Below are 27,500 nucleotides of genomic sequence, written 5' to 3' on the forward strand. Positions count from 1 at the left end.
AGACACACACACACACACACATACAGACACACAGACACACACACACACTTATACACACACACACAGACACACACACACATACACACACAGACAGACACACACACACACATACACACACACACACACACACAGACACACACACACGCGCACACACACACACAGGCACACACACACGCGCACACACACCCTGGGTGCTGGCCATCATTAATTAACCAGCAGGTTTTAAGCAGCTGAAGTTTTAAGAACTAAGTGAGAATGGTGGCATTAAAACAAAACTGTCAGCACCAATTATATGGAAGTGGAATTCTGAAGAGAACTCATCTTTAGCCTCTTAAGTCCCATCACCTCTAAGATTTATAGACAAAGCAGGAGGTACAGCCACACACATCGTACATTCACAGTCGCTAAGCTTCCTACTGCAGTAATTCCAACAAACCAAACTTTCCCCTCAAATCGTGAATATTTACTCTAACCAGCAGCTTGGAGTAGCAGTATCTGGGTGACCTGCTGCAACAGGAACAGCTCCAGTTGGGAGCTTCTAGAGTTAAAGCCTCGTTCACTCGAGGAGTGTTACTGAGTGCCTCGATTACAGGGAGCTGGTTTTGGTTAGCCTGGCACCATTGTCAGCACGATCTGGGAATTCGTAAGTTGCTAAAACCAAAGAAAGCATTTTTCTGGGCCGGTTTCTGCTGGCATTGATCACACCCATCGCCCGTGTGTTTGCTAACCCCAGGTTCCATTACAAAACCCCTGACCTCACACTCCCCCACAAACGGCTCCCCTTTCAAAACCCCTCACTTCCCTGCCTGTCCCTCACCATCTTCTGCCACCCCCACCCAAGGTCCCAGCCCTCCTCCCGTTCTGGACTCCCGTCCTAATGCCGCCTCCCAACCCCTCACACCCTTGCAACATCTGGTTGTTGGCATTGCCAGACGTCAGAATGCCAGCGACGTGCCCCCTCAGCGACTGCACCTCATTCACCACTGTGACCACACACCATTAAAACCCACCTCTTCGACCACGTCTGCAGAGGGAGGCCTGGCTAACCACGCTTAAAGAAAATAATTATGCACCTCCGAATCGCCTCGGGGGGCATTCTGCCGCCTGAAAGGAGCTACATAAATGCAGATTGTTGTTCGAGACACCCAAACATCTCAATAAACATCTGTTCTGCAATACAACTGGTAAGGTACCTTTGTGCCGCGAGTCAGAGCCCCACTGCACCAGCTGAGGCAGGGAGGAGGGCGCGCGGTGGGTTTATCGTTTGTTTTTCTGCGTGCTCGTTTACCTCGGCCTACAGCGAGAGACTGGCACCCGCCCCCCTCCTCGGCATCGGGGAGGAGCTGGCAGGGCAGCTGCAGGCCACTGCCCGCCAACTCCGTCCAGCAGTCGTCCCGCACGGCCTCACAGTCCCCGCGGCAAGGCGGCCCCCAGTGCCAGCGGGTGGGGCCGCAGCTCGGTGCCAGCAGGCGGCAGAAGAACGGCACCAGGCTAGGGTGGCAGCCGGAAGCCAGGAGCGCCCCCCAGCTCCGTGCCGCCTCCTGGATCTCCGCCACGCTGGCCTGGCGCAGGTGGTTCGGGAGCTGGACGGCCCCTCGGCCTAGCGGGCGGCAGAAGCCCAGGGAGGGCGGCAGCGGGGCGCAGTCGGGGGGCAGTGGGGCTCTGGGCTGCGGCGGGGCCTCCCGGTAACCTGGGCCAGAAGCCTTAGCGGAGGTTAGTAAATCTAGCTCAGCTCCGAGACCAGCAGCAGTAGCAGTAGCAGCAGAGGCACCCAGCACACCGTTAGTCACATTCCGATTAAAGCCCGGCTTAACAGCACGGCTCGGATTATCCAGTGCTATCCCATCATGCTTAAAGAGATCGCTGGCCCTCGGAGCGCTGGGAGGCGATTGGCCGTCACTCCAGTTCCCGCCCTTTCCGACCGCCATTTTGTGGCCGCCTCCTAGAGCACCATGGGATGGCCGATTGACCAAAGGCCCTGCCCTCAGCGGTAAAGAGCTGGCAGCTTCATGCGCTCGGTCGTCCGTCCACGGGGCTCCTCGCACAGTGGCCGAGCTGTCTCCTGCCGTCGCCTCCCAGCCGTCCTGCCAGGGCCCGGGTGCAGTGCCCGAGCTGAAGCGCCCACCCTCCGGATACCCGCCGCCCATCGAATTAGCCGGCTGCCAGTTAGTGGGCTGTGCCGCCACCCCTAGGGCGCTACCTGGACAGTGGGGTCCGCAGGGAGGCTTCAGGGAGGGGCCGGCCGTGGGGACGCTGACCGACTCCCGGCGGTGGTGAGGGGCCGCTAGTGCCAGGGGTGAGGTGGTGGAGGTTGAGGAGGCGTTGGGTGACAGGGAGGGAGGAGTTGGCGAGGGCGATAGTGGGGAGGAGGAGGAAGAGGGAGAGAAAGGTGACGATGCCTCCTCTGTCGTCAAGGCCCGGCCCGTGGGCTCAACCGTCATCACCGAACGCTGTATCCAGGCACCACCGCCGGTCGCAGTAGGCCCCTGTGTCATGCTGGTGAGGGCCGGAGACGGGGTCGCCATTCCAGAATCTTCTCCCGCCGTCTGCCCTGCAACGGACGCCGCTGGCTGTGTATCTAGTCGGGATGTGGAATTCAACGGGCCGTCCTGGGTCTGCAGCAAGTCCCGGGCATTGAGTGTCGCCATGGTGAGGTCGCCCCCACCTGGTGCTGCCTGGGCACTGTTGGGCAAGGTGGTTGCCCCCTTTTCCTTCATCTTGTCCACCCACTGCCCAGAGCCGGTTGCCGCACCTCCTCCTGCAGTAATCCGAGCCGTTGCTGTGACGACCGCTCCACTCTGGACTGGGGTTGAACTTCCCGGTGGGGTGTGGCCCTCTGAAGTCGGGGTGACCCTCCGTGTTGTGACCGTGGGCACCGTCGGGGTTGACTTGCTCCCGAACCAGTTTAGCCAACAGCGGGCCTGGGGCAGAGCTCCCCAGGTCAGGCAGAGCAGCATTAGTTTGGCTGCTGTATGCATTGCAGCCTGAGAGGTGAGCCGCACTGTACTTGGGTGTGCTGAAGAGAGCTGGTGTTCGTACAAACGTGTCCCACACAGAACACACACACACACACACCCGCACACCCTTCACACTATTAAAAACCACAGCGAGAGCAGGGAGGTGGGGCCAGATCACTCTGGATGGGAGGCTTCTCCTCATTGGCTCCCTGTGCTTCACGATCCCGGGACAAGGTTAATGAGTTTCAAACAGAGCTGGGTTTCTATTCACACAGAATGCACTCAGCAAAAAGGCAGCAGATTGAGCCAATGTTCTGCTAATAACTTGGCCACAGTCCCACTGACAATTAGGAATACCATCCCTCTCCATTTCTGCATCTATTCCCAGACTGAATTCTTTGGAGCGATTTGCAGTCAATCTGGCTTACAAATCTCTCTCAGAAAATCCTCCCTTCGAGAAGTTCGCACAAACACACACACACACACACACACACAAATACATACACACACAGACAGACACACACATATATGCAAATGCACACACAGACACACACACACACACACACACACAGACACACACATACACACAAGCACACACATATGCACAGACACATACACAAATGCACCCAGACCCAGATGCACACAAAGGCACGCACAGGCGCACATACACACATCTGTGTGTGTGTCTGCGTGTGTGTCAGTGTGAGCGTGTGTGTGTGTGCATGTGTCTGTGTATGTGTGTATCTGTGTGTGTGTCTGTGTGAGTGTGCATGTGTCAGTGTATGTGTGTGTGTGTCTGTATATGTGTGTGTGTCTCTGTGTGTCTGAGATCTGGGATCTTGCTGTGCATAACACAGCTTCAGCAATCCTCCCCACTACAACAACAGCTGCAGTCCGAAGTAAACCACTCTTGGGCTGTCCAATGCCTCGGGCAAGCTGAGGATACAAAAGGTCCGACAGAAATGAAGTTTCTTCGCTTCCCAATTGTCATCAATGGGAGCTTTTTCCAAGATAATCCAATAATTAGGTGTTATGTTTTTCCTGTCTATTCCTCCCTTCATTCCCTCAAGTCATTACTAACCCTTGATGTGGAGGCCTTTTGGAGGATAAATCACTAAAACAATGAGTTTTAAAAAGAAGCCACTGTTAGTGGGACAATATTAGAATAAATATCCCAAGATTAGGGAGTGCAGAGTGGGACAGGAACTAGCTGCACGACACTTGCAGATACCAGCACAATATGATGGGCTAAACGGTCTCCTTCTGGGGTGTAACCATTCTCTGCTTGTGTGCAGAGAGAAGAAGGAGATAGAGAAAGAGAAGGGGACTGGAGAGAGTAGAGGACGGAGAAGATAGAAAAAGGAGTGCAGAGAAAGAGAATGGAGAGAAGGAGGGAGAAAGATAAGGGGGATGGTGAGAGAGGAGATTGACAGGGCAGGAGGTCAGAGAGTAAGAGGTGGGGCAGAAAGGGATGGAGAGTGAGTGAGATGTGGGGGAGAAGGAGCAGAGCAAGAGGGATGGAGATGGAGGAGGGTGAGAGGGATGGAGAAAGAAGAGAGGGAGAGGGATGGAGAAGGAGCAGAGCAAGAGGGATGGGAGAAAGAGGAGAGCAAGAGAGATGGAGAAGGAGGAGAGGGAGAGGGATGGAGAAGGAAGAGAGCGAGAGGGACGGAGAACGAGGACAGTGAGACCCTGAAAATGGAGAGATGAGTCAGGAAGAGAAAAGGAAAATAGGGGTGAGGCCAGAAATGAAGATAGGAGCGTAAGCGGGAGGGAAGAGAAATGGAAGAGCTCCGAAAGACAAAAGTGACGAGAAAGAGAGGAAAACCAGATCGTTCTAAAGCAGTGAAACCATAGTGACATCTAGTTTCTCAAACCAAAACCAAACTTGCTGGACAAACTCAGCAGGTCTAGTAGCATTAGCAGGGAGAAGGCAGAGTTAACATTTTGGGTCCTGTGGCCCTTCTTCAGAACTCAACATTAATTGCAATTTACTCTCTAGTGCTCTTTCGATGAGGCTGCAGCTGCCAGGGTAAAAGACAAAACATTGTGTGCAAATTGAAGGTGCAGTATCTGCTTGTATAATTGCCTTTCCCTCACTCCCTGCCCAAACATAGTGATTTGTAAACACTGATTGCAAGCCTGCCTAACTACAGGAAGTACCACAATTACAGGAACGATTAATGAGCTAACTCTGAAGCTGCAACACTGGTGCTCGCACACCACCCGCCTCGACACCCTGTCAGAAACCAAACGAAAAGCACATCTGACAAGCCTCGACACAGGCTCACAAGGACGGGAAAAGTGGCTGAGGGATGACTCCTTTAGACAATGAAAGAACTCCAAGAATTTAAGGAGCACTTGAAAGGGAACAGTTTTGTGTCTACGCCCACGCTCTCCTGCTTTTCATCTCGACAGGTTTATATTTGTTTGATCTTTCCATTGACAAAGTCACCTTGAGTCTTGTGATTGGTGGAGACTTTCTCCAAGATTTTCAAGTGTGCTAGGGCTCCCATCTGTTTCCCGGACAGCATCGCCTCACCTCTGCCCACAGCGCTTCTTTAAGAGCAAAACAGTCTCCCACAACTACACCCTCAACCACACAGATGGGATTCTCTCTTTTCTCATTCTGAGGCTCCGCTGGCTAGACCAGCATTTAATGCCCCATCCCTAATTGCCCAGAGGGCAGCTAAGAGTCAACCACATTGTGATGGGACTGGAGTCACATGTAGGCCAGACCAGGTAAGGGGGGCAGTTTCCTTCCCTAAAGGGCACCAGTGAACCAGATGGGTTTTTCCTGACGATTGATTCATGGTCATCATCAGAGTCTTAATTCTAGACTTTTTTTATGAAATTCAAATTCCACCATCTGTCGTAGCGGGATTCGAACCTGGGTCCCTGGATTAACAGTCCAGCAATAATACCCACTAGACCATCCCCTCCCCTGCAGAGTCAACTCATGGCATCCGAACGGAAGATAAAACTAAAGTCTCCTCCCCCTTGACGTCAGACTAGATTTACGAACTCAGTCCCCAGCCACACAGAAAGAACATGAGAACTGGCAGCAGGAGTAGGCCATCTGGCCCCTCAAGCCTGCCCCACCATTCAATGAGATCATGGCCGATCTTCTCGTGGACTCAGCTCCACTTAGCCGCCTGCTCACCGTAACCCTCATTTCCCTTACTGTTCAAAAATCTATCCATCTTTGCCTTGAAAATATTCAACGCGGTGGGCTCAACTGCTTCACTGGGCAGGGAATTCCACTGACTTGCAACCCCTTTGGATGAGGAGGTTCCTCCTCAGCTCACTCTTGAATCTGCTCCCCACCTCATTTTGAGGTTACGCCCCCCCCCCGCCGTGTCAATTTCACCACCCAGCGAAAACAACCTTCCAGCTTCCATCTTATCTGTTCCCGCCATCGGTTTACATGTTTCTACAAGATTCCCCTCATTCTTCTAAATTCCAACGAGTGTTGGCGGTGAGATTCTCACTGGATATTCCTAGGGAGCAGTGTGAACCTGGCACTCTCCATCTCCTGAGTCAGGATAAGGCCCGCTCCACAGGCGGCCACGTGGAATACCCGCTTGGCATTTCGGCGTGACACCAGGGCAGTGCCACACTGTCGGAGGCGCCAACTTCTGATAATACCAGGATGCGAGCTCACGCTTCCTGGTCCATGAAATACCCCACTGCGCTCTTCTCATGACTTCCCCGTGGTATCCTGGACAACGCTTATCCCTCAATGACTGTAACCCGCGAATGGGTCACAAGCGTGGGTGGGAGGCGATGGCCGAGTGGTATTATCACTGGATTTTGTTGATCCAGGTAATAGTCTGGAGACCTGGGTTCAAATCCTGCCACTGCAGATGGTTGGAATTTAAACCAAGTTAACATCTGGAATTAAGAGTCTAATGATGACCATAAGTCAATTGCCTGGGGGAAAACCCCTCCGGTTCACTGATGTCCCTTTAGGGAAAGGAAGTGCCATCCTTACCTGGTCTGGCCTATATGTGACTCCAGACCCACAGCAAAGTGTGGTTTACCCCTTAATAATTGGGAATGGGCTATAAATAATAGTCTAGCTAGCAACGTTCTCATCTCATGAATGAATTTTTTTAAAAACACAGTTGCTCCTGGACAGAATGGGAAATGCAAATTGGGTGATTATTTGGACAGAAACAGTGAGAGGAAGGAGGGAGCCAGTATCAGGTAATGGTGAATGTTTGATGAGCCAGTGTAGGCATGATGGGCTGAACAGCTGTTAACAGTTGTTAAAATCTAACAACTACGAGCAGGAGTGAGCAATTCTACCCCTCAAACCCGCTCCACCATTTGATGTGAACATGCCTGATCTCATCTCAGCCTCAACTCCACTTTCCTGCTCACTCTTCATAACCCTCAAACCCATTCCAAGTTAAAAATCCCATCCATCTCCTCCTTAAATTGACTCGACATCCCAACATCCACCGCACCTTGGGGCAGTAAATCGCAGAAACTCACAGCCCTTCGAGGGAAGCAATTCCTCACTTTTTGTTTTAAATCTGCTACCCCTTCTCCTGAATCCAAGACCCCTCGGCCCACAATCAGAAATGTCCTCTCAATATCTACTCTGTCCCCTTTGGCAAATTACATACCTCAACTGGAGCTCGGCAAGCTGTGGCTCTGTGTGTGTGTGTGTGTGTGTGTGTGTGTGTGTGTGTGTGTCTGTGTGAGTGCGTGTGTGTGTGTGAGAGTGTGTGTGTGTGTGTGAGTGCGTGTCTGTGTGTTTGTGTGAGTGCGTGTGTGTGTGTGTTTGTGTGAGTGCGTATGTGTGTGTGTGTTTTTGTATGTGTGTGAGCTGTGTGTGTATGTGTGTGAGATGTGAGGTATGTGTATGTATATGAGTGTGTGTGTGTCTGTGTGTGTGTGTGTGTGTGTGTGTGTGTGTGTATGTGTCTGTGTGTCTGTGTGTCTGTGTGTGTGTGTGTGTGTGTGCAGATTTTGTTTTAAGTGAGGTTAAACAAGGACAGATAATGTGTTTTGGATGTGAATAACACGCTGTAGGAGATAATTCAGGGAAGCGTCTGAAGTCCAGTTTGCTGCTGTGGAATCTGAATCTCTTGGTCGACGAGAACACTTTCATTCCCAGGCTATTCATAGAATATTTTGGGAATGCTGGAGATGTGCCAGTCTAAATCTGTGTCCAGAACCAAGCCAACTCCTTCCCTTTCGTCTCTTCTGGTTGGAACGCGTTTCAAATCGAGACACCATAAGCTCAGTGTCCTGTGATTCACAGCTGGGAAGATCCCACAGAACTCGCTGGAATTCTTCAGGGTTTCAAAGAAGATTCTTCTACCCGAGCCACCATCAACTGCCTGTGAGATAGTGCAGAGACGGTGGGTTGGGGGTGGGGGCAGGATTTTGGGTGTCCGGTCAGGAGGAGGTGATGGTGCAGTAGTGGGTGGGTGATCCAGAACACCAGGTTCATGTTGTGGGGCTGTGACCCTGGGACCCTTGTCTGGCCAGTCAGTGGACAGAGAGCAAGGGGGTTCTTGTGGATGCAGGGCACTCGAGGTTCGTGGAGCCCAGAAGGAGCTGAGGCCTTTCGCTCGCAGTGAGCGAGAAAGGTAACAATGCCTCCCTGTCTAAATGTGGCCCTCCCGCTCTGAGTATGGCACTCTACCTCGCTAAGTGTGGTGGCCTTTCTAAGTGTGGCACACACACACATACACTCTCTCATAAATTGCACTTTCTCCAAAAGAAAGCACCATGGAGACAGCCAAATTCTGCTCCACCTTCGTACGGGAACAGACTGACCAATCGGAACCTACCAACAGGGCTGCAAGTGAAGATTGACAGTTAACTCTCCTTGCTGCATGTCTGTGTCAACATTTCCCTGGAGATTTCATCACATGACTTCCTGTCTCCCAAGATTTACCACCCCCAATGCCCTTCCCCACTGACTTCACCCAACACAACTGAGCCCGAGAGTCCACTGCTTTCAAAATAAAAAAATCAACCGAAAAGCAAACGGGGCCTTCATTCAGCCAATGGAATGGTGATTTTGGTAGCAAAACAGACAAAATGATCGCTTCTTTTCAAATATGAATCTGTCCGTTTCTTAATGCCCCCTTGTTGCTTTTGCCCTGGGATTTGCTTGTTGCTGTTTTCAAGTCCGTCAAGCTCAGGGGGAATCCTAGAGATTTGGTAGCACTGCAGGAAGCCCAGCAAGAATGGCTGCATATCAACCAGACTACATCAAGACACGCCAGGGAGTGGGGTTCTCCCTCTGTTTACACAACAAATTTGCTACTCATTCTGAAAACAAGAATGTCTGGGATCAGAATGTCTGGCACGAGAACAATAATTAGAGTAAAATGCACACGTGAATCCCAGCTAGATCTACACGAGTTCACAAAGCTATTTTGGCGCTGACAGACCCAGCTTACGTTTTCTTTCACCAGACCTGAAGCGAGCCTCGTGGAATTAACTAGCAAGAAATGTTTTCTTGTCATTAGTTTTACTCAATCACGCATAACTCGTTCAGTTTGTGGAACGCCAACCTGAGAGGAGGTTTGTGACTAAAATATCAAACAAGGCCTCATGCCTAGATTCAAACTCACATCGCAGTAGGGAAGTCGGGCAGCGCGGTGCCACAGCAGTTAGCGCCACTGCCTCACAGCGCCAGGGAAGCAGGTTCAATTCCACCTTTGGGAAACTGTGTAGAGTTTGCATATCTGCTCTGGTTTCCTCCCATAGTCCAAAGACGTGCAGGTTAGGGTGGATTGGCTGTGCCAAGTTGCCCCATAATGCCCAGGGATGTTCAGGCTAGGGAAGCCATGGGAAATGCAGAGATAGGGTTGAGGTGGGTGGGTTTAGGTGGGACGCTCTTCAGAGAGTCAGTGCAGACTCGATGGGCCAAATGGCCTGGAGGGATTCTGTAGAAAGACAGTGCACCATGAAATCAGACCCACCACTGACTGGGAGCTCTGCATTCCTCCAACATTGGCTTCAAGTGCCGTACCCACTGCCTTTCCTTCATCATTGGTGTCCAAATTGTCTTGGACAGTGGTTTCCACGGAAGGCCTCAGAACATTTTACCAGCTCAAAGGCACCGTATAAACTGCAAAAGTCGTTTTGTGATTTTCATTCACCACAACAAGGCAAGGCCTGACATCTTTGTCTGCCCCTCTTCATTTTGCTCACTTCAGTGTAACACTACAGCACAAAGGGATCTGGACATCCATGTGCCTGAATCACAAAACGTCTGCATGCAGCTACAATAAGTAGGAAGGCCAATGGAACATTGACCTTGATTACAAAGGGGCTGGAATCTAAATGAGTAGAAGACTTACTACAACCAGCAGCACGGTGGCTCAGTGGTTAGCACCACTGCCTCAAAGCGCCAGGGAACTGGGTTCAATTCCACCCTCTGGCGACTGCCTGTGTGGAGTTTGCACATTCTCCCCGTGTCTGCGTCGGTTTCATTCGGGGGCTCCAGTTTCCTTCCACAGTCCAAAGATGTGCAGGTTAGGTGGATTGGCTATGCTAAAGTACCTGTAGCAATCAGGGATGTGTAGGTTATAGGAGGATGGGTCTGGGTGGAATGCTGTGAGGGTCGGTGTGAACTTGATGGGTCAAAGGGCCTGTTTCCATGCTGTAGGGGTTCTACGATGAGCCATACAGTGCATTAGTGAGATTACATCTGAAGAACTGTATGGAGATGTAAACTTGCACTGGAAGCTATTCAGAGAAGGTTCGCTATGTTCATGCCCTTGGTGGAAGAGTTTGTCTTATGAAGAATGGTGGAGCAGTTCAGAAAGTTTAGAAGAAATGGGAGGCTGTCTTATGGAAATGACAGTGATTCTGACGGGGCGTGATCAAGTCAATGTTAAGAGGGTATTACATTTGCAACTATGGGAGGCACAGATTAAATATAAAAGATCTCCCATTTAAGGTGTGGTCTCTACCTCAGTGACCAGAGGAAGCTGGGTCATTGAGTAATAAATAAGGCAGAGGTAGGTTTTTGATAATGGAGTCAAGGGGCAGAGAGAGAGAGAGAGAGAGAGACATGGAAATATCACTGGATTAGTCATCAAGAACCTCAGGGCACATGGGTTAGAATCCCACCAAAGCAGAAGGTGAAATTTAAACTCAAAATGAGGCTGAATAAAAATCTTGCTTCATGTACTTATTGTTGACGATGGTTAAAACCCATCTGATTTAAAATGTCCTCAGAGATACTTAAAGTTTCCAGAGAAAGAAATCTGCCATCATTAACTGGTCTGGCCTACATGTGACTCTGGACACACAGCAATATGGTTGACTCTTAATCACCTTCTTGAAAGGACCATAAATGCTGACTCAGTCAGTGGCGCTCACATCCCATGGACAAATTTAAACAGGCAGGAAAGTGGAGTTAAGGCCACAGACCCCACTGAGCTGCAGAGCAGGTGACGGGCCACATGGCCTACTTCTGCCACTGTTTCTTATAACATTAAGAAACATTTCCAAACTTTTCACCAAACCTCAAAAGCTGGTCATAAGACAACTGGCACTGAGTTTATTCCAAACCCTCTGGAAATGTATTCATGGATGGAAAATAGGAATCACATGTAGAGATAAACTGATCACATGGGAATGTTAACTCATTGTTCACAGGTTGACAAGTTTGAGCTAGCCGAAGGCTCTCGAGTAGATTTGTAGCTCGGGTTGTGGATGCTGAGGTTGGTTTCGCTCGCCGAGCTGGTTTGTTAGTTTGCAGACATTTCATTACCCTGCTGGGTAACATCATCAGTGCAGCATCCAATGAAGCGTCATTGTGTTTTCCCGCCTGGTATTTAAACTCTGGGCTCCATTGGAGTTGATTTCCTCATTTCTGGTTTCTCTTCACAGTGGTACGTGTATAGGGTTTAATCCTATGTGTTTATTGATGGCCTTCTTGGTGGAGAACCAGGCCTCTAGGAATTCCCGAGCTTGTTTCTGTTTGGCTTGACCTAGGATCCTGAAATTGTCTCAGTCAACCTGATGGTTCTCCTTGTCTGTGTGAATGGAGGTGAGTGAGTATTGGTCATGTCTTTGTGTTGCTAGCTGGTGTTCATGTATTCTTGTAGCCAGCTTCCTTCCTGTCTGTCCAATGTAATGTTTGTCACAGCCCTTGCATAGAATCTTGTAGATTACGTTGGCTCTGCCCATAGTGGGTAAGGGGTCTTTGGTTCTTGTTAGCAGTTGGTGCAGGGACGATGTTGTTTTGTGTGCTACTCTGATGTGCACAGGCCATAGGAGTCGAGTGGTCTGTTCAGATACGTTCTTGATGGACAGTAACATGATAAGTGTGCTGGGGCGTATTGTACCTTCCTGTTATTGGTTGTGTGATAGGCATCGTCAGACCCTGCTGTTCGGGTATCCATTGTCTCTAAATACTTAGTGGAGGTATTCTTCTTCACTTTGGCATAGTCCTGGGTTGCTGCAGTGTGTTGTGATTCGTTTGAACAGTGTGGATGTTGGGGTGGTTACTGTTGAAATTAAGGACTTGATCTGTGCATGTGGCCTTCCTGTATACTTTAGTCAGAGGTTCCCCGTTGGTCCTGCGTTCTACCATCACGTCCAGGAATGGGAGCTGTTTGTTCTTTTCTGGTGAATTTGATGCCGGTGAAAATGTTGTTTATAATTGGTGTGTTTCTTCTCGATCAGTCTGTTTGTTGGTGACGGAAGTGTCATCCACATATCAGACCCATAGTTTGGGTTGGATCTGTGGAAGGGCTGTGCTTTTGAGTCTCTGCATCACTGCTTCTGCTATTAGTCCAGAGACGTGTGACCCCATAGTTGTCCTGTTGATTTGTTCATAGATTTGGCCTTTAAAAGGTAAAGTGGGTTGTGAGGCATAGGTCCAGTAATTTCAGCATGTTCTCTGTGGATCCAACCCAGACCACGATGTAGAAATAGTTTGGATCGAGATGAGAAACATCAAATGTAAGAAGTAATTACAGGATTGGTACCCCTTGACAGCAACTACGTAGTAGGATGGATTATGAAGAATGAAATATTGAAGCTTATCGCACAAATAAGCCAATCATTAGGGTAGCTTTTAATCTATATATAGAGTTAAAAAATCAGATAAACATATGTAGTTAAGATGAAGGGTTTACTGAATGCTCTTGGGATAGTTTCTTAGAACAGTCTGCCAAAATGACGGCAAGTTATCCCAGGACTGGGAATGAGACAGAATTAGTTAATGAGTTCATTGGGGAGATGACCCCAGGTTGCAGCAATCACGTTATGATTGAAATTATATTCAGATTGAAGGAGAGAAGAGTGGGTCCAAAACTAATATTGCAAACTTAAGTCATGGCAATTTCGCAGAGGTGAAAGCATAATGTGAGAAAATGAGAAAGCGTTCATTTTTGAACAAGGAATAAATAAAACAGCAAGAGTATCAATGGTGAGAGATTTCAGAGCTCTAAGATGAAGAAGGGTTCTGGGTTCATGATGCATGGGTACGAAGGTACAGTAAGTAGTGAGGACAGAAAATTCTTTAACATGAAACAGACAGATTATCCTTCAGTTATATGGGGCACAGTTGAGCCCACATCTGGAGTACTCTGTACAACACACATCATCTAAAGTAAGGATGAAACTGCAAATTGAAACATTGCAAATCGTACAAAGATTTAACAGCCTAATACCTGGAATGGGCAGGTTATCCTCTGAGGAAGGGCTAAATGGGTGAGACATGCATGGGCTGGTAAGAAGTGGTTTGATTCAAACAAGATCCTAAGGGGACTTGACATGGTGCATCGGGAAAAGATGTCTCTCTTGTGGAAAAACCCGCAACTAGGGATCCCTGTTTCAAAGTTTAGGAGCAGCCCATCCAAGGCAGCAATGAAGGGAGTTCTTTTCTCACAGAAGGTCACGTGTCTTTGCAACTCTCCTCTCCATAACATGGAAAAAGCAGTGTCCTTGAGTATTTTTAAGGCAAAAGTAGGTAGATTCCTGGGTAGGCAGGAATGTGAAGTAGTAAGACCAGCCATGGACTTACTGAATGGTGGAGCAGGCTCGAGGGGCGTAATCATGCTCCTGATTCACATGTCAAGAGGTTATTCATTCACTTGATGGTGCAATGGTCCCTCAGTATTCCATTCATGTGTCAGCCAGGTTTGTTTTACCCGTTGGTGAGGGTGTGGGCCTTGAACCCAGCTAAGACCACAAGAGTTAGCTTTCAATGAGTGCCTTGGAAGGAAAGGGGAAAGACAGAGAGGGCTTTCAGGTGGGAATTCCAAGATGGACAGTCAAGACATCTGAAGGCATAAAATCAATAAAAGGACACCGAGAGGGGGGGGCACACAGAAGACCCAAAACGGAGGAGCACAGATATTCCTGAGGCTTGTAAAACTGACCAATCGTCCAGAGATTGGGAGAGGTGAGGTTGTGAAAGGTCGCGAACACAAATTCGAGAATTTTAAATTTGAGGCTTTGCTGGACCAGGATCAACAAGCATGACACCAACCAGAACAAATGCAGAGTTTAGAAAAAAAGGCTATGGAACTAAACTCTTCCACATGATTACAAAAGTACAAATCCATTTTGTTCAGTGACCCACAAACATCTATTAATAAAACATTTGCTTGCAGTTAATTGGAAGGATAAGCACACAAAACGGATGGAAATTGAAATGGTAGCTGACATGAGCAAAACATTCTTCACTGACTAACATTTGCAGAGATAGGGAGGGGTGAGTCACTGGCGTAGATCTTGAGACTCTCTCCCAAACTAATGAGCCCTTAGGATTCAGTAGCAATCCAAGGAACAATGAATCAAAGGAATTTGGGTGAACTGGTGTCAAATCTGGGACAGAGAGAGATGTCAACAGAGGATAAAGATTATTGGATTGAGACAGTTAGAAACGAAACGTGATGAAGAAAGAAAGGGTATTTCTTAAAACGGTATAGTCAGCAATTCTCACACTATCAAAAATGCTCTTGGGTTATTGCTTACCAGATTTTACGGCAAGATTAACTGGTAATTAAAAATGCAAACCCAGAACGTTGTAAAAATTACACTGTAAATTCCGTCGCCAATTTGCCTGGAGGGGTGCAGGGACAGCCATGTGTGTACTCATGCCCAAAAGGCACATGGCCAGTTACTCACAATTGCAAGGCTGCACGCCGTGATAACACTCACCGCCCACAAGCCACTGTGTTCATTGGCGACCCACTCCGTTCACTGCCTCTCCCTCGCCGACATCCCTACCACTTCCCTCCCCCATTCTTTCTCCTTACCATCCAATTACAATGTAAAACTTTGACTTGTCCAAATGAAGCTCCTTTCTTCTGTAAGATTCAGTTGGCTGATTGAAAACAATTTCCTCAAATGTTGCCCCTCAGTAATATATACGAATTTCTAGTCGTTGAGAAATCCAAAAGGGTTTCAAACTCCAACAACATTTGACGCCTCTTGGTTGAATAATATCTATTGGACATAGCTTTATCACGGAGATTTGAGTTAATGCTTCCTCTGCATCTGAACAAAAGATCATTTTTAGGCCAGTTTGATCCTTGTTTTGGAATACACTTGAAAACATCGGGTGATTATCTTACCTCAAATATGTTACCTAAGTTTTTCAGTTTGCACTCAGCAGGGCTAATGTATGACAACCAAATTTTAAATCATCACAACAATTTATACTATGAGAGAGAAAAAGGGCAATTTGTTGGTAAGTTGACAAAAATTGGTCAAGGCTTTGCTATGGAGAAAGCAAGGGAGAAGATCCCAGGCAATGAAGTTAACAAGTTGTTTTTCCAACTTATCAGTGCCTCCTTTTTTTATTCTCCAGTTTTCGGTGGTATAATCGTTGTGGATGTTTGTAATTTAGTATTTTTGCATTTATCCTGATGGGTGCAAGATGAAAAGCTTCAGCAAAACATCTCTCTTTTCATCAAGATTCAAATGCTGTACTGCACAGCGAATGAAATAAAACATTAAGACAAACAGAGCTGAAGTGAATCAGTGGCTTTGCTAACAGGGGGCTGGACTGTCAGTCAGAAATGTGGGTGGCTCGTGATTCCCAGCCCTAACATTGAATGTTTTGAAGAAGGAGTTAGATATAGTTCTCAGGGCTAAAGGGATAAAAAGATGTGGGGAGAAAGTGGAGCAGGGCACTGAGCTAGATGCTCAGCCACAATCATATTGAATAGGGGAGCAGGCTGAAAGGGCTGAATGGCCTACCACTGCTCCTGTTGTCTATACTTCAACGATCAGAGAGCCAGCACACTGTGCTGATGGTGTTGCTAACATCATTGCCTGTCCAACTCTGATGCTGGCCCCAGCAGAAGGTGAAGTCAAGTCCCTTGACGATCGAGCTAGTTCAATGGGGGTGGAGGAGGGAGCAAGCAGAAGAAACCTGACAGCACTGAAGAAGCAGTCATTGAGTCGTAGTTGTACAGTCATAAAGCACAGAAACAGGCCCTTTACTCCATCCTATCCGTGCCGATCAAGTTTCCCAAACTAAATTAGTCCCATATGCCTGCATTTGGTCGATATCCCTCCAAAAGTGGCCTCACCAATGGCTTATACAACTGCAACATAGCAACCCAACTCCTGTGCTCAAAAGCAATGAAGATAAGGGTGCTAAGCCACTCTTAGCCACTCTGCCTACCTATAGCACAATTCGCAATGAGCTATGTACCTAGGTCTCCCTGATCTACAACACTCTACGTGGTACTACCATTAAATGTGTAAGTCCTTCCCTGGTTTGCCTTACCAAAGTGCGACACCTTGCATTTATCTAAATTAAACTCCATCTGCTACTCCTTGGCTTTTGCCCCAGTCAATCAAGATCCCTCTGTAATCTTAGATAATCTCCCTTGGTGTCTACCATATCACCAACTTTGGTGTCATCTGAAAACTTGATGAACCATACTTCCTATATTCTCATCCAAACTGTTTATAGAAATGACAAACAACAGCGGGCTCAGCTCCAATCCCTGTGGAACGCTGCTGGTCGCTGGCCTCCTATCTGATAAACAATCTTCCACTGCCACTCTCTTTCAGGTCAGTTGTTCTTTTCTTCTGGCTAACTTCCATGCCACTTCCTTGGATTTAATACTATGGCACGGTGGCTCAGTGGTTAGCACTGCTGCCTCACAGCGCCCAGGACCCAGAGTTGAACTCCAGCCTTGGGTGACTGCCTGTGTGGAATTTGCACATTCTCCCCGTGCCTGCGTGGATTTCCTCCGGGTGCTCCGGTTTCCTCCCACAGTCCAAAGACATGCAGGTTAGGTGGATTGGCCATGGGAAATGCAGGGTTACAGGACTAGGGTGGTGGGGTGGGTCTGCGTTGGATGCTCTTCAGAGGTTCAGTGTGGACTCAATGGGCTGAAGGGCCTGCTCCAACATTGTAGGGATTCTATGAATACCATATCAGGATGGCCTGATTTCTCATTAGTTCCTCAATTTTCTTCTTAGTAGTCATAGAGTGTTACAGCATGGATACAGACACTTCGGCCCAACCAGTCCATGCTGAACATAATCCCAAACTAAACTAGTCACACCTGCCTGCTCTGGGCCCATATCCTGCTAAACCTCTCCTATTCATGTAACTATCCAAATGTATTTTAAACATTGTAATTGTACCCACATCCACGTCTTCCTCAGGAAGTTCATTCTACACTCATACCATCCTCTGTATTAAAAAATTGCCCATCAAGTCTTTTTAAAGTCTCTCTCCTCTCACTTTAAAAATGTGTCTCCTGATCAGGAATTTCCCTATCCTCGGGAAAAGACAACTACCATTAACTCTATCCGTATTTCTCATTATTTATAAACTTCTATCAGGTCGCCGCTCACCCTCCTACGCTCCAGTGAAAAAAGTCCCAGCCTATCCAGCCTTTCTTTGTAACTCAAACCTTCCATACCCAGCAACATCCTGGTAAATCTCTTCTGAACCCTCTCCAGCTTGCTAATATCCTTCCTATAACTGGGCAACCAGAACTGGACACATATTCCAGAAGGGGCCTCGCCAATGTCCTATACAACCTCGATATGATGTCCCAACTCCGATGCGCAAAGGACTGAGCAATGAAGGCAAGCGTGCCAAACACCTTTTTAACCATCCTGTCTCTATGTTACGCAAACTTCAAAGAGTTAGAAACCTGCGTTCCCTCTGTTCTACCACACTACCCAAGCCCCTGGCATTAATTGTATAAATCCTGCTCTTGTTTGTTGTATCAAAATGCAATACCTTGCATTTATCCAAAATGAACTCCAATCTGACATTTTCCAATCCATTGACCCATTTGATCATGATCCCTTTGCAATCTTAGAAAACCTTCTTCACTGTAACTATGCCACCAATTTTGGTGTCATCCGCAAACTTACTAACCATGCCTTCTGTATTCACATCCAAATCATTTATATAAATGACCAACAAGAGAGGACACAGAACCAATCCCTGTAGTACACTGCTGGGCACCGCAGGCCTCCAGTCTGAAAAGCAACCATTACTCTCTGTCTCCTGCCATTAAGCCAATTATGTATCCAATGGGCAAGCTCTCCCCGAACCCCATGTGACCTAACTTTACTAATTACTCTACTATGTGGAAACTTGTCAAAGGCTTTAGTAAAATCCAAATAAACAATGTCTACTGCTCTGCCATCATCAGTTTTGTTGGTAACATCATTAAAAAAAGTAATCAATTTGAGAGACATGTTTTTCCTCGCACAAACCATGCTGACTACTAACTATCCCTGACCAATTTCTGCCCCTCTAAATGTCCATAAATCCTATCATTTATAAACACCTCCAACAATTTACCCACAACTGAAGTCAGACTCACAGGTCTATAGTCCCCCGGTTCCTCCTCACCACTTTCTTAAACAAAGGTGTAACATCAGCCACCCTCCAGTCATCAGGCACCTCACACATAGTTACAGTAAATACAGTATGGAGTGGTGTGAAGTCACCTGATGAAGTGGCTGTGTTCTGAAAACTTGAGTTTTCAAATTGATCTATTGGATTATGACTTGCTGTCATGTGATTTCTGGCCTTCTCCATTTCTTTTCCCACAGTTAAAACTGACGTGAAATATTCATTTAGTACTTCTCCCATCTCCTTGGGATTCAACAGAAAGATAACCTCCTTGATCTACAAGAGGCCCTAGCTTCTCTCTAGTTACCCTCTTGTTTTTAATGTATTTGTAGAATCTCTTTGGATTATCTTTAACCTTATCTGCCAATGCTATTTAATTTCCCCTCTGTGCCTTCCTGACTTCTCTCTTAGGAATGCACCTACATTCTTTATATTGATGAAGAGATTCAATTGAATCAGGTTGTCGATATCCAAAATAAGATTTCTCTTTTATTTTTGACTAGAACCTCAATATTTTTATTCATCCATTGTTCTTTAATTTACCAGCCTTACACTTCACTCTAACAGGAACAAAATGGCTCTGAACTTTCATCATCATACTCTTGAACACTTCCGACTTGTCAGACATCCCTTTTGCCTGCAAGTAGTCTACTCCAATCAACTTTTGGAAGTTCATGTCTCATGCCATTATAATTTGCCTTACCCCAATTAAAAGCTTTAACTTTTGTGGAAGGCTTATCCTTTTCCATACCCATTTTGAAACTAATAGAATTATGATCGCTAGACCCAAAGTGTTTCCCCGTTTTTACTTCAGTCACCTGCCTGGCCTTATGACCCAAAAGGTCCAGTTTTGCTCCTTCTCTAATAAGGAGCAGCCACATACCAATAAAGAAAATTTTCTTGAGCACACTTGACAAATTCTTGACCACGCAAGCCTTTATCACTATGGTAGTTCCAGTCAATGTTTGGAAGGTTAAAATCCCCCATTACGTCAACCTTTTTATGCTTACGTGCATCTGAGATCTCCTAACATATTTGTTTCTCAATTTCTCTCTGACTACTTGGAGGTCTACAGAACAATCCCATCAAATCTGTTCTTATTTGTACTTTCTACTCATATAATTTCACTGGATGATTTGTCAGAAATATCTTTCCTGGTTACAGCAGTAATGAAGTCCTTAATCAAAAACGCCACCCCAACCCCTCCTTACTTGCCTTCTTTTCTATCCTTCCTACAGCATCTAAAACCCAGATCATTGAGCTGCCAGACTTGTCCATCCCTCAGCCAAGTTTCTGTAACAGCTATGACGGCCCAATCCCACATTCTTAAAATTGTTCAAAAAGGTGACGTGGAAAAGTTTTTCACTGCAATTTACCATTTTTCTGACTTTAACAGACACATGACAATAAAGTCATTCATTCCTTCATTCATGTTTTTGGTCCAGAAAACCATCCCAAATACACTCCTCCTCTGTGGTGTTTTTACTAATTTGATTTGCCCAATCGATGTGCAGATAAAGTCATAGTCAGTCCAGTATAGTCTGGGCTGAGCAGGATTGTCAAGCGGCTCGAAGGAAGGAATGGTATTTTGGCTCGGCCTACTCCAGGCATGTTCAATCGTGCAAAACCTGTTCAGCGCGATACGATCCTCACTCTTCGCGTTTCAAGCTTTGGCAATCTTTCCTTCAGAATTTCGCTGTTCTTTCAGTTAGGATGTCAAACTGAGGCTCCAGCTTGCCCCACCAGATAATCGACAGCCACAACAACCTCCCGCATTTATAAAGCACCTTGGAAAGTGCTGAATGATCCCCAGCGCTTCACAGGAGCGTCACCAAGGAGACGAAAGGTTCCCGGGCACTGTTTTAAAGAGGGCCGGGGGGAAGATCTCAGTTTATCCCTCAACCAACATAACTGGGAGAGAAAAAATGACCCGGTTGTCAGCCAGCCGCAGCGTACGGGATCTTGCTGCGCGAAAACTGGCCGTCTCACTTCCTTGCTCGCAACTGTGACTATACTTCAGTGAGTTGGCATAAAATGCTTTGGTATGGCCCTGGGTAGCAAAAGGCAGACCAGAAATACAATGTTCCACACCCTCTTTCCTACTTGAGTTTACACAATAAAAGGTAGTGGAGACTGGGCAAATTATCCATATTGACGCAAATTAAGGATGTTGCCCAGGTTGGAGGGTTTGAGCTTTAGGAAGAAGCTAAATAGGCTGCGGCAAATTTCCCTGGAGCGTCAGAGGCCGAGGGGTGACCTTACAGAGGTTCATAAAATCACGAGTGGCACTGATAGGGTGAATGGCCAAGGTCTTTTCCCCAGGGTGGGGGAGTCCAAAACTAGAGGGCATAGGTTTAAGGTGAAAGGGGAAAGATTCAAAACGGACCCTAGGGGCAACATTTTCCACTCAGATGGTGGTGCGTGTATGGAATGAACTGCCAGAGGAAGTGGTGGAGGCTGGTGCAATTACAACATTCAAAAGGCATCTGGATGGGTACATGAATAGGGAGGGTTTAGGGGCCAAATGCTGGCAAACGGGACTAGATTTATTCAGGACATCTGGTCGGCATGGATGAGTTGGACCGACAGGTCTTTTTCTGTGCTGTACATGTCTGTGACTCTAACTGCAGCTGGCAACGGGTTAATTAGATTAAGTGCTTAGTGTTTGGGTCTTCATTCCATTATAGGCTTCAAAGGGATCTATCTAGCGACCCTACCCTGAATTAACCAAATTATGGTTAATGCACCTGTTTAAAAAGAGCAGCCTGTTCCAGGTATTCATTTGGTGTGTCTGCAGCTTTGCATCGGAGTTGCTTTTAATGAATCAATGTCAGGCATAAACGTGCCTTTGTTATTGCTTTGTAACGATAATAGCTGTCTTGAACTAATGGAAGTGATTCATTGACTGCACAGGACTGATTCTAATCTAGGTTAAAAAAAAACCCCACAGATTCCAGATGCGTGTTTACATTCTTATTTTCATTCCAGAGTGAGAGCATGTGATTTAAAACCGAACGTTTGTGTTATTCAGGCTGTTCTCGCAACTCCCTGTCTGGGGTGGAACAGGGGATGGTCATTCCCACTGTCGCACTCACAAATCTGCCTCATCCCCCCTCCTTTCTCTGTCCCCAGAAAAGGAATATTAGTAAATCGCGTGGGTTTGTTCGACACTCAGCGATGGCTCGACAGTCACCGGCACCGAGACCGGCTCTCCATCCCTGCTTTTACGAACCAAAGTTCAACCCCATCGTTGAAGGCCAGAGGAAGAGTTTCGGATACATCCCAGAAGGCACCGGGTGGGCAGCTGGGCCGCGAAAGCATGGGAATGCCATTCGGATCATCGCCGCTTGACACCGGGCCAGCGATTGGACAAGGCCAGTTCGGCAACTCCCACTTCCCCGCCTCTGTTGCCAGACGAAGCTGTCCCACTCCCAGCTGTCCCCACAGCTGGCTGGTAATGATCTGAGCTCACGCTCAAACCACTTGGGCCCTGAGCCCACAGTAGCCCGATGGAGGCAGCCATCTTGTAAACGTACCAGTTCTCACATCAAAGGTTTGACAGATTCTTTATCGAATCAAGATAGGAAAGGGGCATTCCTCACCTTTGAAACCTTAACATTATGAGGCCAACTATTGCAGCAGCTGCTGGTTTAACCAATACACATCAAGGCACAACAAGGATATTATTCTGTCATGCTGACAATCAGAGCAGAAGGAGTCAAATTCTAAAAACACTCTTGATAGCAGAGTGAGGAAGAGGATGTCAATGAGATTCTCGTGTACATCAGTCTCGGCATAATATTAGCCAAGTATTTCCAGCAGATTTATTCCTGATACGCTGCTAGCTCCCACATTTTATTGATTTCAGTTAACAATATAAATGTACAGCACAGTCTTTGTGTGGGTGACCATTTCCCACTCTTTAAGAATGAGGGCATTATTCTGCTGGAAAATGGAATGCTCTTTGTCCTGCGTCGGCTGCAGCTCCACATCTCCGACTCACCAGATTCTGGGATCAAGTCCTACTCTGGGGCTTGAATATGTGAGAGTGGATGCTGATGCAGCAGTGAGAGGCTTCCATCCTCCAGGCAAGACGAGAGTCTCGGACCCTCTCTCAGGCTGATGTACCAGATTCCGAACGCTAAACAGTGGGGGACCAGAGGCCAACAGGTTGTTCAGCATTTCCAAAGGGTATCAGAGAGATGGGGGGGTTTATGAAGGGAATTCCAGAGCTTGGAGCCAAGGAAGCTGAAGATACAACAGCCAATGACCAAGCGAAGGAAAGGAAAGCTCATTCTGGGTGAGATTCAAGTCCATCTCCCCAAGGCTTACTCTAGTATGTAATAGGCTAGCAGCATCTGAAATTGGTTTGTACAGTGCTTGTTGGCTCGAGTGCAGCGAACAACTGCTTTCACGGCCAGTGGTGAATTAAACCCTCTCCCAAAGGCCAGCTGTCTGTGTCAGTCACAGACAGGGCTGGCCCAAACCCCATGAACTCTCTGTACTCCCTTAGTGCTCTGGAATGCACCGACTGCTCAGTCCATCCGAGCGTAATAAATATCAGGGAGACCCGCTCAGGCTGGCATGCCACCCTGCATAAACCTTGGTCAGCTTCTGTTTTCACCACTGACCATGCCAATGCACACCCTCCAAACAGTCTGTCAGGACATGCACACCGACCACAGCACCCACCAGCTGTGCCAACTCGGAATTCTATCACGGAGCTGAGAATACCAACCTGCCTTAATTGACAGGGGAGAAACCAGAGGGGGAGATGAAGAGAATTCTGTTCACCAGTAAACACTTAAGTGGGAGAAACTTGAAGGGCAAGGCAAGAGAGGGGAGTGGGATTTAGTGGAGAACATGCTTCCAAAGGGCTAGTACAGGCATGGTGGACTGAATGGCCTCTTACTGTGCTGCATCATTATCTACCTGTGCTGTTGCCTGCCTCCATTCCCATTTCAACTCAATGTAAAAACCATTCTTTTGTCTCCATTTCACCTGAACTGCATCACCAGCCAGTGATGACAGAGTGTAAATATGTTTAGTCTTATCTCAGATTGGGCAAGAAACTGCCCTTCAATGGGGTCGGTATGGACTCAATGGGCTGAATGGCCTGCTTCCATACTGTGAGGATTCTACGATCACAGTATCAGCTGAAGTCCAACTTGGTTGAAAGACATTGTTGCAAATGAAATCTAACGCAACAATGTCTTTCAAATTAGTAGGAGGCATGTGCAGAGATAATACATAATAAGGGGTATCTATTCCAAAGGGTATGCAATATCTGTTCAAAGGCAATAAAATAGCTCGAAAGCCCAGTTAATAAAGCCTAAAGAATCCTGGGTTTTATTAAGAGGGAAATGGGATAAAAAAAACACAGGGTTGAAGTTATGGTCAATTTGTACAAGACACTGGGTGGCCTCAGCTAGAGTATTGTGTCCAGTTCCATGCAACATACTTTAGAAAGGAAGTGGAAGCATCAGAGAGAGAGAGTGAGACCAGAAAGCATTCTTGGGAACAGGCAGACATGAAGAACATCAATTGCATTAACAGACTGGAGAAATTCGGAGGGCTCTCCGGGGACCAGGTGAGCCAGAGATTTGAAAGCGGGGTCTGGACAGGGTCAATAGGGAAAAACCGCTCCCATCAGTGGAAGGACGGACTGGCAGGCACAGATCGAGAGCCACTGGCAGAAGAAGCAACGGAGACCAGAGAAAACACAAGAGTGCTAGAGAATTTGAGAAGGTCCAGCACCATCTGTGGAAACAGCACTGTTTCTCTCTCTTCACTGATGCTACCAGACCTGCTGAGTTTCTCCAACACTTTCTTGTGTTGGTTTCAGAGCTCTGGAATCTATTTTGCTTTGGGTGATCACGTGTTAAACTTTTTTTTCAGTGTAGTTTCATTTTGAATCAATGCGGGAATCAAAGGTTACAGGGAAATGGTGGATTGGAGGATTGCCATTTCAGCTATCAATGGTAGACCAGGCTAGATGGGCTGAATACCAAAGTGTGAAGCTGGATGAACGCAGCAGGCCAAGCAGCATCTCAGGAGCACAAAAGCTGACATTTCGGGAGGGGTCTAGGCCTGAAACGTCAGCTTTTGTGCTCCTGAGATGCTGCTTGGCCTGCTGTGTTCATCCAGCTTCACACTTTGTTATCTTGTATTCTCCAGCATCTGCAGTTCCCTTTATCTCTAGATGGGCTGAATAGCTTGCTTCTTCTCTTCTGTCCTATTGTTTTAATATTATGGGGCAGTTAGGATGTGGAATATGGTGCCTGCAGGTGGGGGCAGATTCAACGTTGGCTTTTGCAAGTGAGCTGGATTATTATCTGAAAAGGAAGAATTTGTATGGCCGTGGGGTTGTGGGGGGTGGTGTTTGGTGGGGGATAAAAGGCGTGGGGTGTGTAACTGGGTGAGTCACTCCTGCAAGGACTCGATAGGCCGAATGCCCTCTTTCTAACATGTGATTATTGTCTGACTCAGGCCGTTCGGGTACAAAGTGGAAACACGAATTCGAAAATTGTGCGCACCAGTCACTGCCTGTGAAATCTTCCCACGCCTGCTCTGAAAGGCGGACGCTCCGCGGCACGGAGAGGCTGCGGCACTCCAGGTGGGCTCAGGTCTCGAATGGAGGTCATGCTGTGGGAGGTCACGAAGGGCTTCCTCCCTCAGAATGAACCAGGGAACCTCCTCCTTCCCCATCGCAGCCCCCACCCACAAAATGGCTAAGTGACAGCTCGCTTGTAGTTTACAGAGCAGAATGGCAGCTCCAGGTTGCCCTGCTGCAGAGACTCAGAGCCCAAACCTCTCAGCAGAGCTTCCCAGTGGAATGCTGCGGGAGTGCTGCGTTCACGCGAGATCTCAGTTTCTCTGGAAAACCGAGGCTCTGTCCACAACTCCCCACCTCCCAACTGCTCCCCCACACCCCTACCTCGGGTGGTTGCAACTGATCCCTCGAAACTATTTCAAAGACGGTCAAAAATGTGTAATTCCCCCATGCCCTACCCCAGTACTCATCCCTCAAGCAACAAGACAGAGCCACTGTATCTGGCCACTATCAGATGACTGGTTGTGGGATCTTGCTGTGCACTGACTGCTTCTGAAAGTCATTCATTGACTGCAACCCCACCTTGGGAGGTGCTGTAAACATGGAAAGTGTAAGACTTTTTGAACCCATGCAGCAAGATTCAGAAGGAGCTAATGTGCTTAGGGACGTGTGCTGACTCCATAAATTTATAGAAATATTGTTAATCTGTAACCATCCATCATCGTAAACTCTCTTTCCTCAATAATGTTTAACCAAATAAAGTGAATAGACACCAGAAATATTGCCCTTTGGAGGAGTGGATCACACTGATTCAGAATATGACTCAGAAGGCAAAACAATAATGAACTTGATGCTCAGAGGTAGACAGGGAGAGAAAATAACTTGAATATGGCGCCGACTTGCTTCACTGTAGGGCCTTAAGATGTCCCGAAGTGCATTAGGAAACAGCAAAATACTGTTGGATTGAGGTCATCATTGTACTGCAGTAAACACAGCACCCAATTTGCTCATAGCAAGCTCCTGCAGACTGCACTGTCATGATCAGAAACCGCATTGTGCACATTGTCCACTTGAGGCTACCGTATGTATGCGTGTGTCAAAGTGTGCAAGGAAAAGACAAAAAAAAAGACAACATTGATCACCAGCCCACATCCTAAATTGTCTCTGTCTCCAGGTAACTTAGTTTCTCTTTCCCAAAGTCGGGTGTCAGTGAGTGATAGGCAACAGTGTGGAGGACAGCCCTGATCTCCTCTGGGGCTTTATCTGAGACAATTCAGTACAAAAAGACTGCACCCCTGACTGAGCGTCAGCCGGGACTCTGCATTCAACCTCAAGTCGAGAGCTCGCAAACAGTTGCCATGCTTTAGCACCATCTCGGATGACCAAACACCACCCCGGTTGTAATCTCCTCCAAACCCCATCTATCGGGCAGAAGATACAGAAGCTTAAACACCTGTACCAACAGATTCAAGAACAGCTTCTTCCCTGCTGTTATCAGACTTCTGAACAGACCTCTCGAATTTTCAATTTAATGCTGATCTTGCTCCGTGGGCACCTACCGTGCACATGGTATTCCTCACTGTGTCCTGTTACCCCGGTGCACTTTGTATGGTACAATCTGCCTGTACTGCATGCAGAACAAAACTTTTCACTGTGCCCAGGTACACGCAACAAGAACAAATCGAGTCAAATTGGGCTGCATGGAGTAGGGGTGAACGCCAAAGCATTTGGTTCAGCGCTGATAAGGAAAAAAATGCTGCAGACGGAGCCGAGCCTGAACAGAGGGAGAGGAAAGAAGAGGGGGCGGCTTTGGAAGGTGGCAGTTCGAATCAGTGAGGAGGGAGACTCACAGGTAGTGGCAACAGCACTGAGATGCCCTGCAGACACACCCAGCCCAAGCTGTAGGTCACCAACAATGATGGTACCTCTCCAAACAGCTGGGCCCACACCCCTGAACGCGTGTGAACACATAAAAATTACACGGCCATGAAGTCAGTCCAGCGGACAGTGTGGTGACAGTAAAACTCCGTTTGTACAGGAGCAATATGAGTGGAGTCTGTTGACAGCTCGCAGCTGTACTGCGCTGTTCCGGCCTGGAAGGCAGCCAGGTTCCCATGACAGGATCAGAACGTGGCCTGCTCCCTCC

General features: G+C 47.5%; 1 protein-coding gene across 4 annotated transcripts in view; it reads right to left on the reverse strand.

The window, feature by feature from the left end:
• The window catches only part of LOC125453823 (collagen alpha-1(XVIII) chain-like), a 284,767-nt gene that overhangs the window by 137,691 nt on the left and 119,576 nt on the right, over window positions 1-27,500 (reverse strand). For 2 of the 4 annotated variants that reach the window (XM_059647079.1, XM_048533812.2), the window contains exon 1: window positions 1,289-2,162. The exons of 1 other annotated variant lie outside the window; for it this stretch is intronic. In XM_059647079.1, coding sequence (XP_059503062.1) covers window positions 1,289-2,147 — 859 coding nt within the window. In that variant the 5' untranslated portion in view covers window positions 2,148-2,162. Of the gene's footprint in view, window positions 1-1,288; window positions 2,163-2,200; window positions 3,099-27,500 lie in introns of those variants that run through there. One more of the 4 variants, XM_048533813.2, reaches the window with a different exon arrangement.

The sequence above is a fragment of the Stegostoma tigrinum genome, chromosome 7 (assembly GCF_030684315.1).
Source record: "Stegostoma tigrinum isolate sSteTig4 chromosome 7, sSteTig4.hap1, whole genome shotgun sequence".
Taxonomy (NCBI): Eukaryota; Metazoa; Chordata; class Chondrichthyes; order Orectolobiformes; family Stegostomatidae; genus Stegostoma; species Stegostoma tigrinum.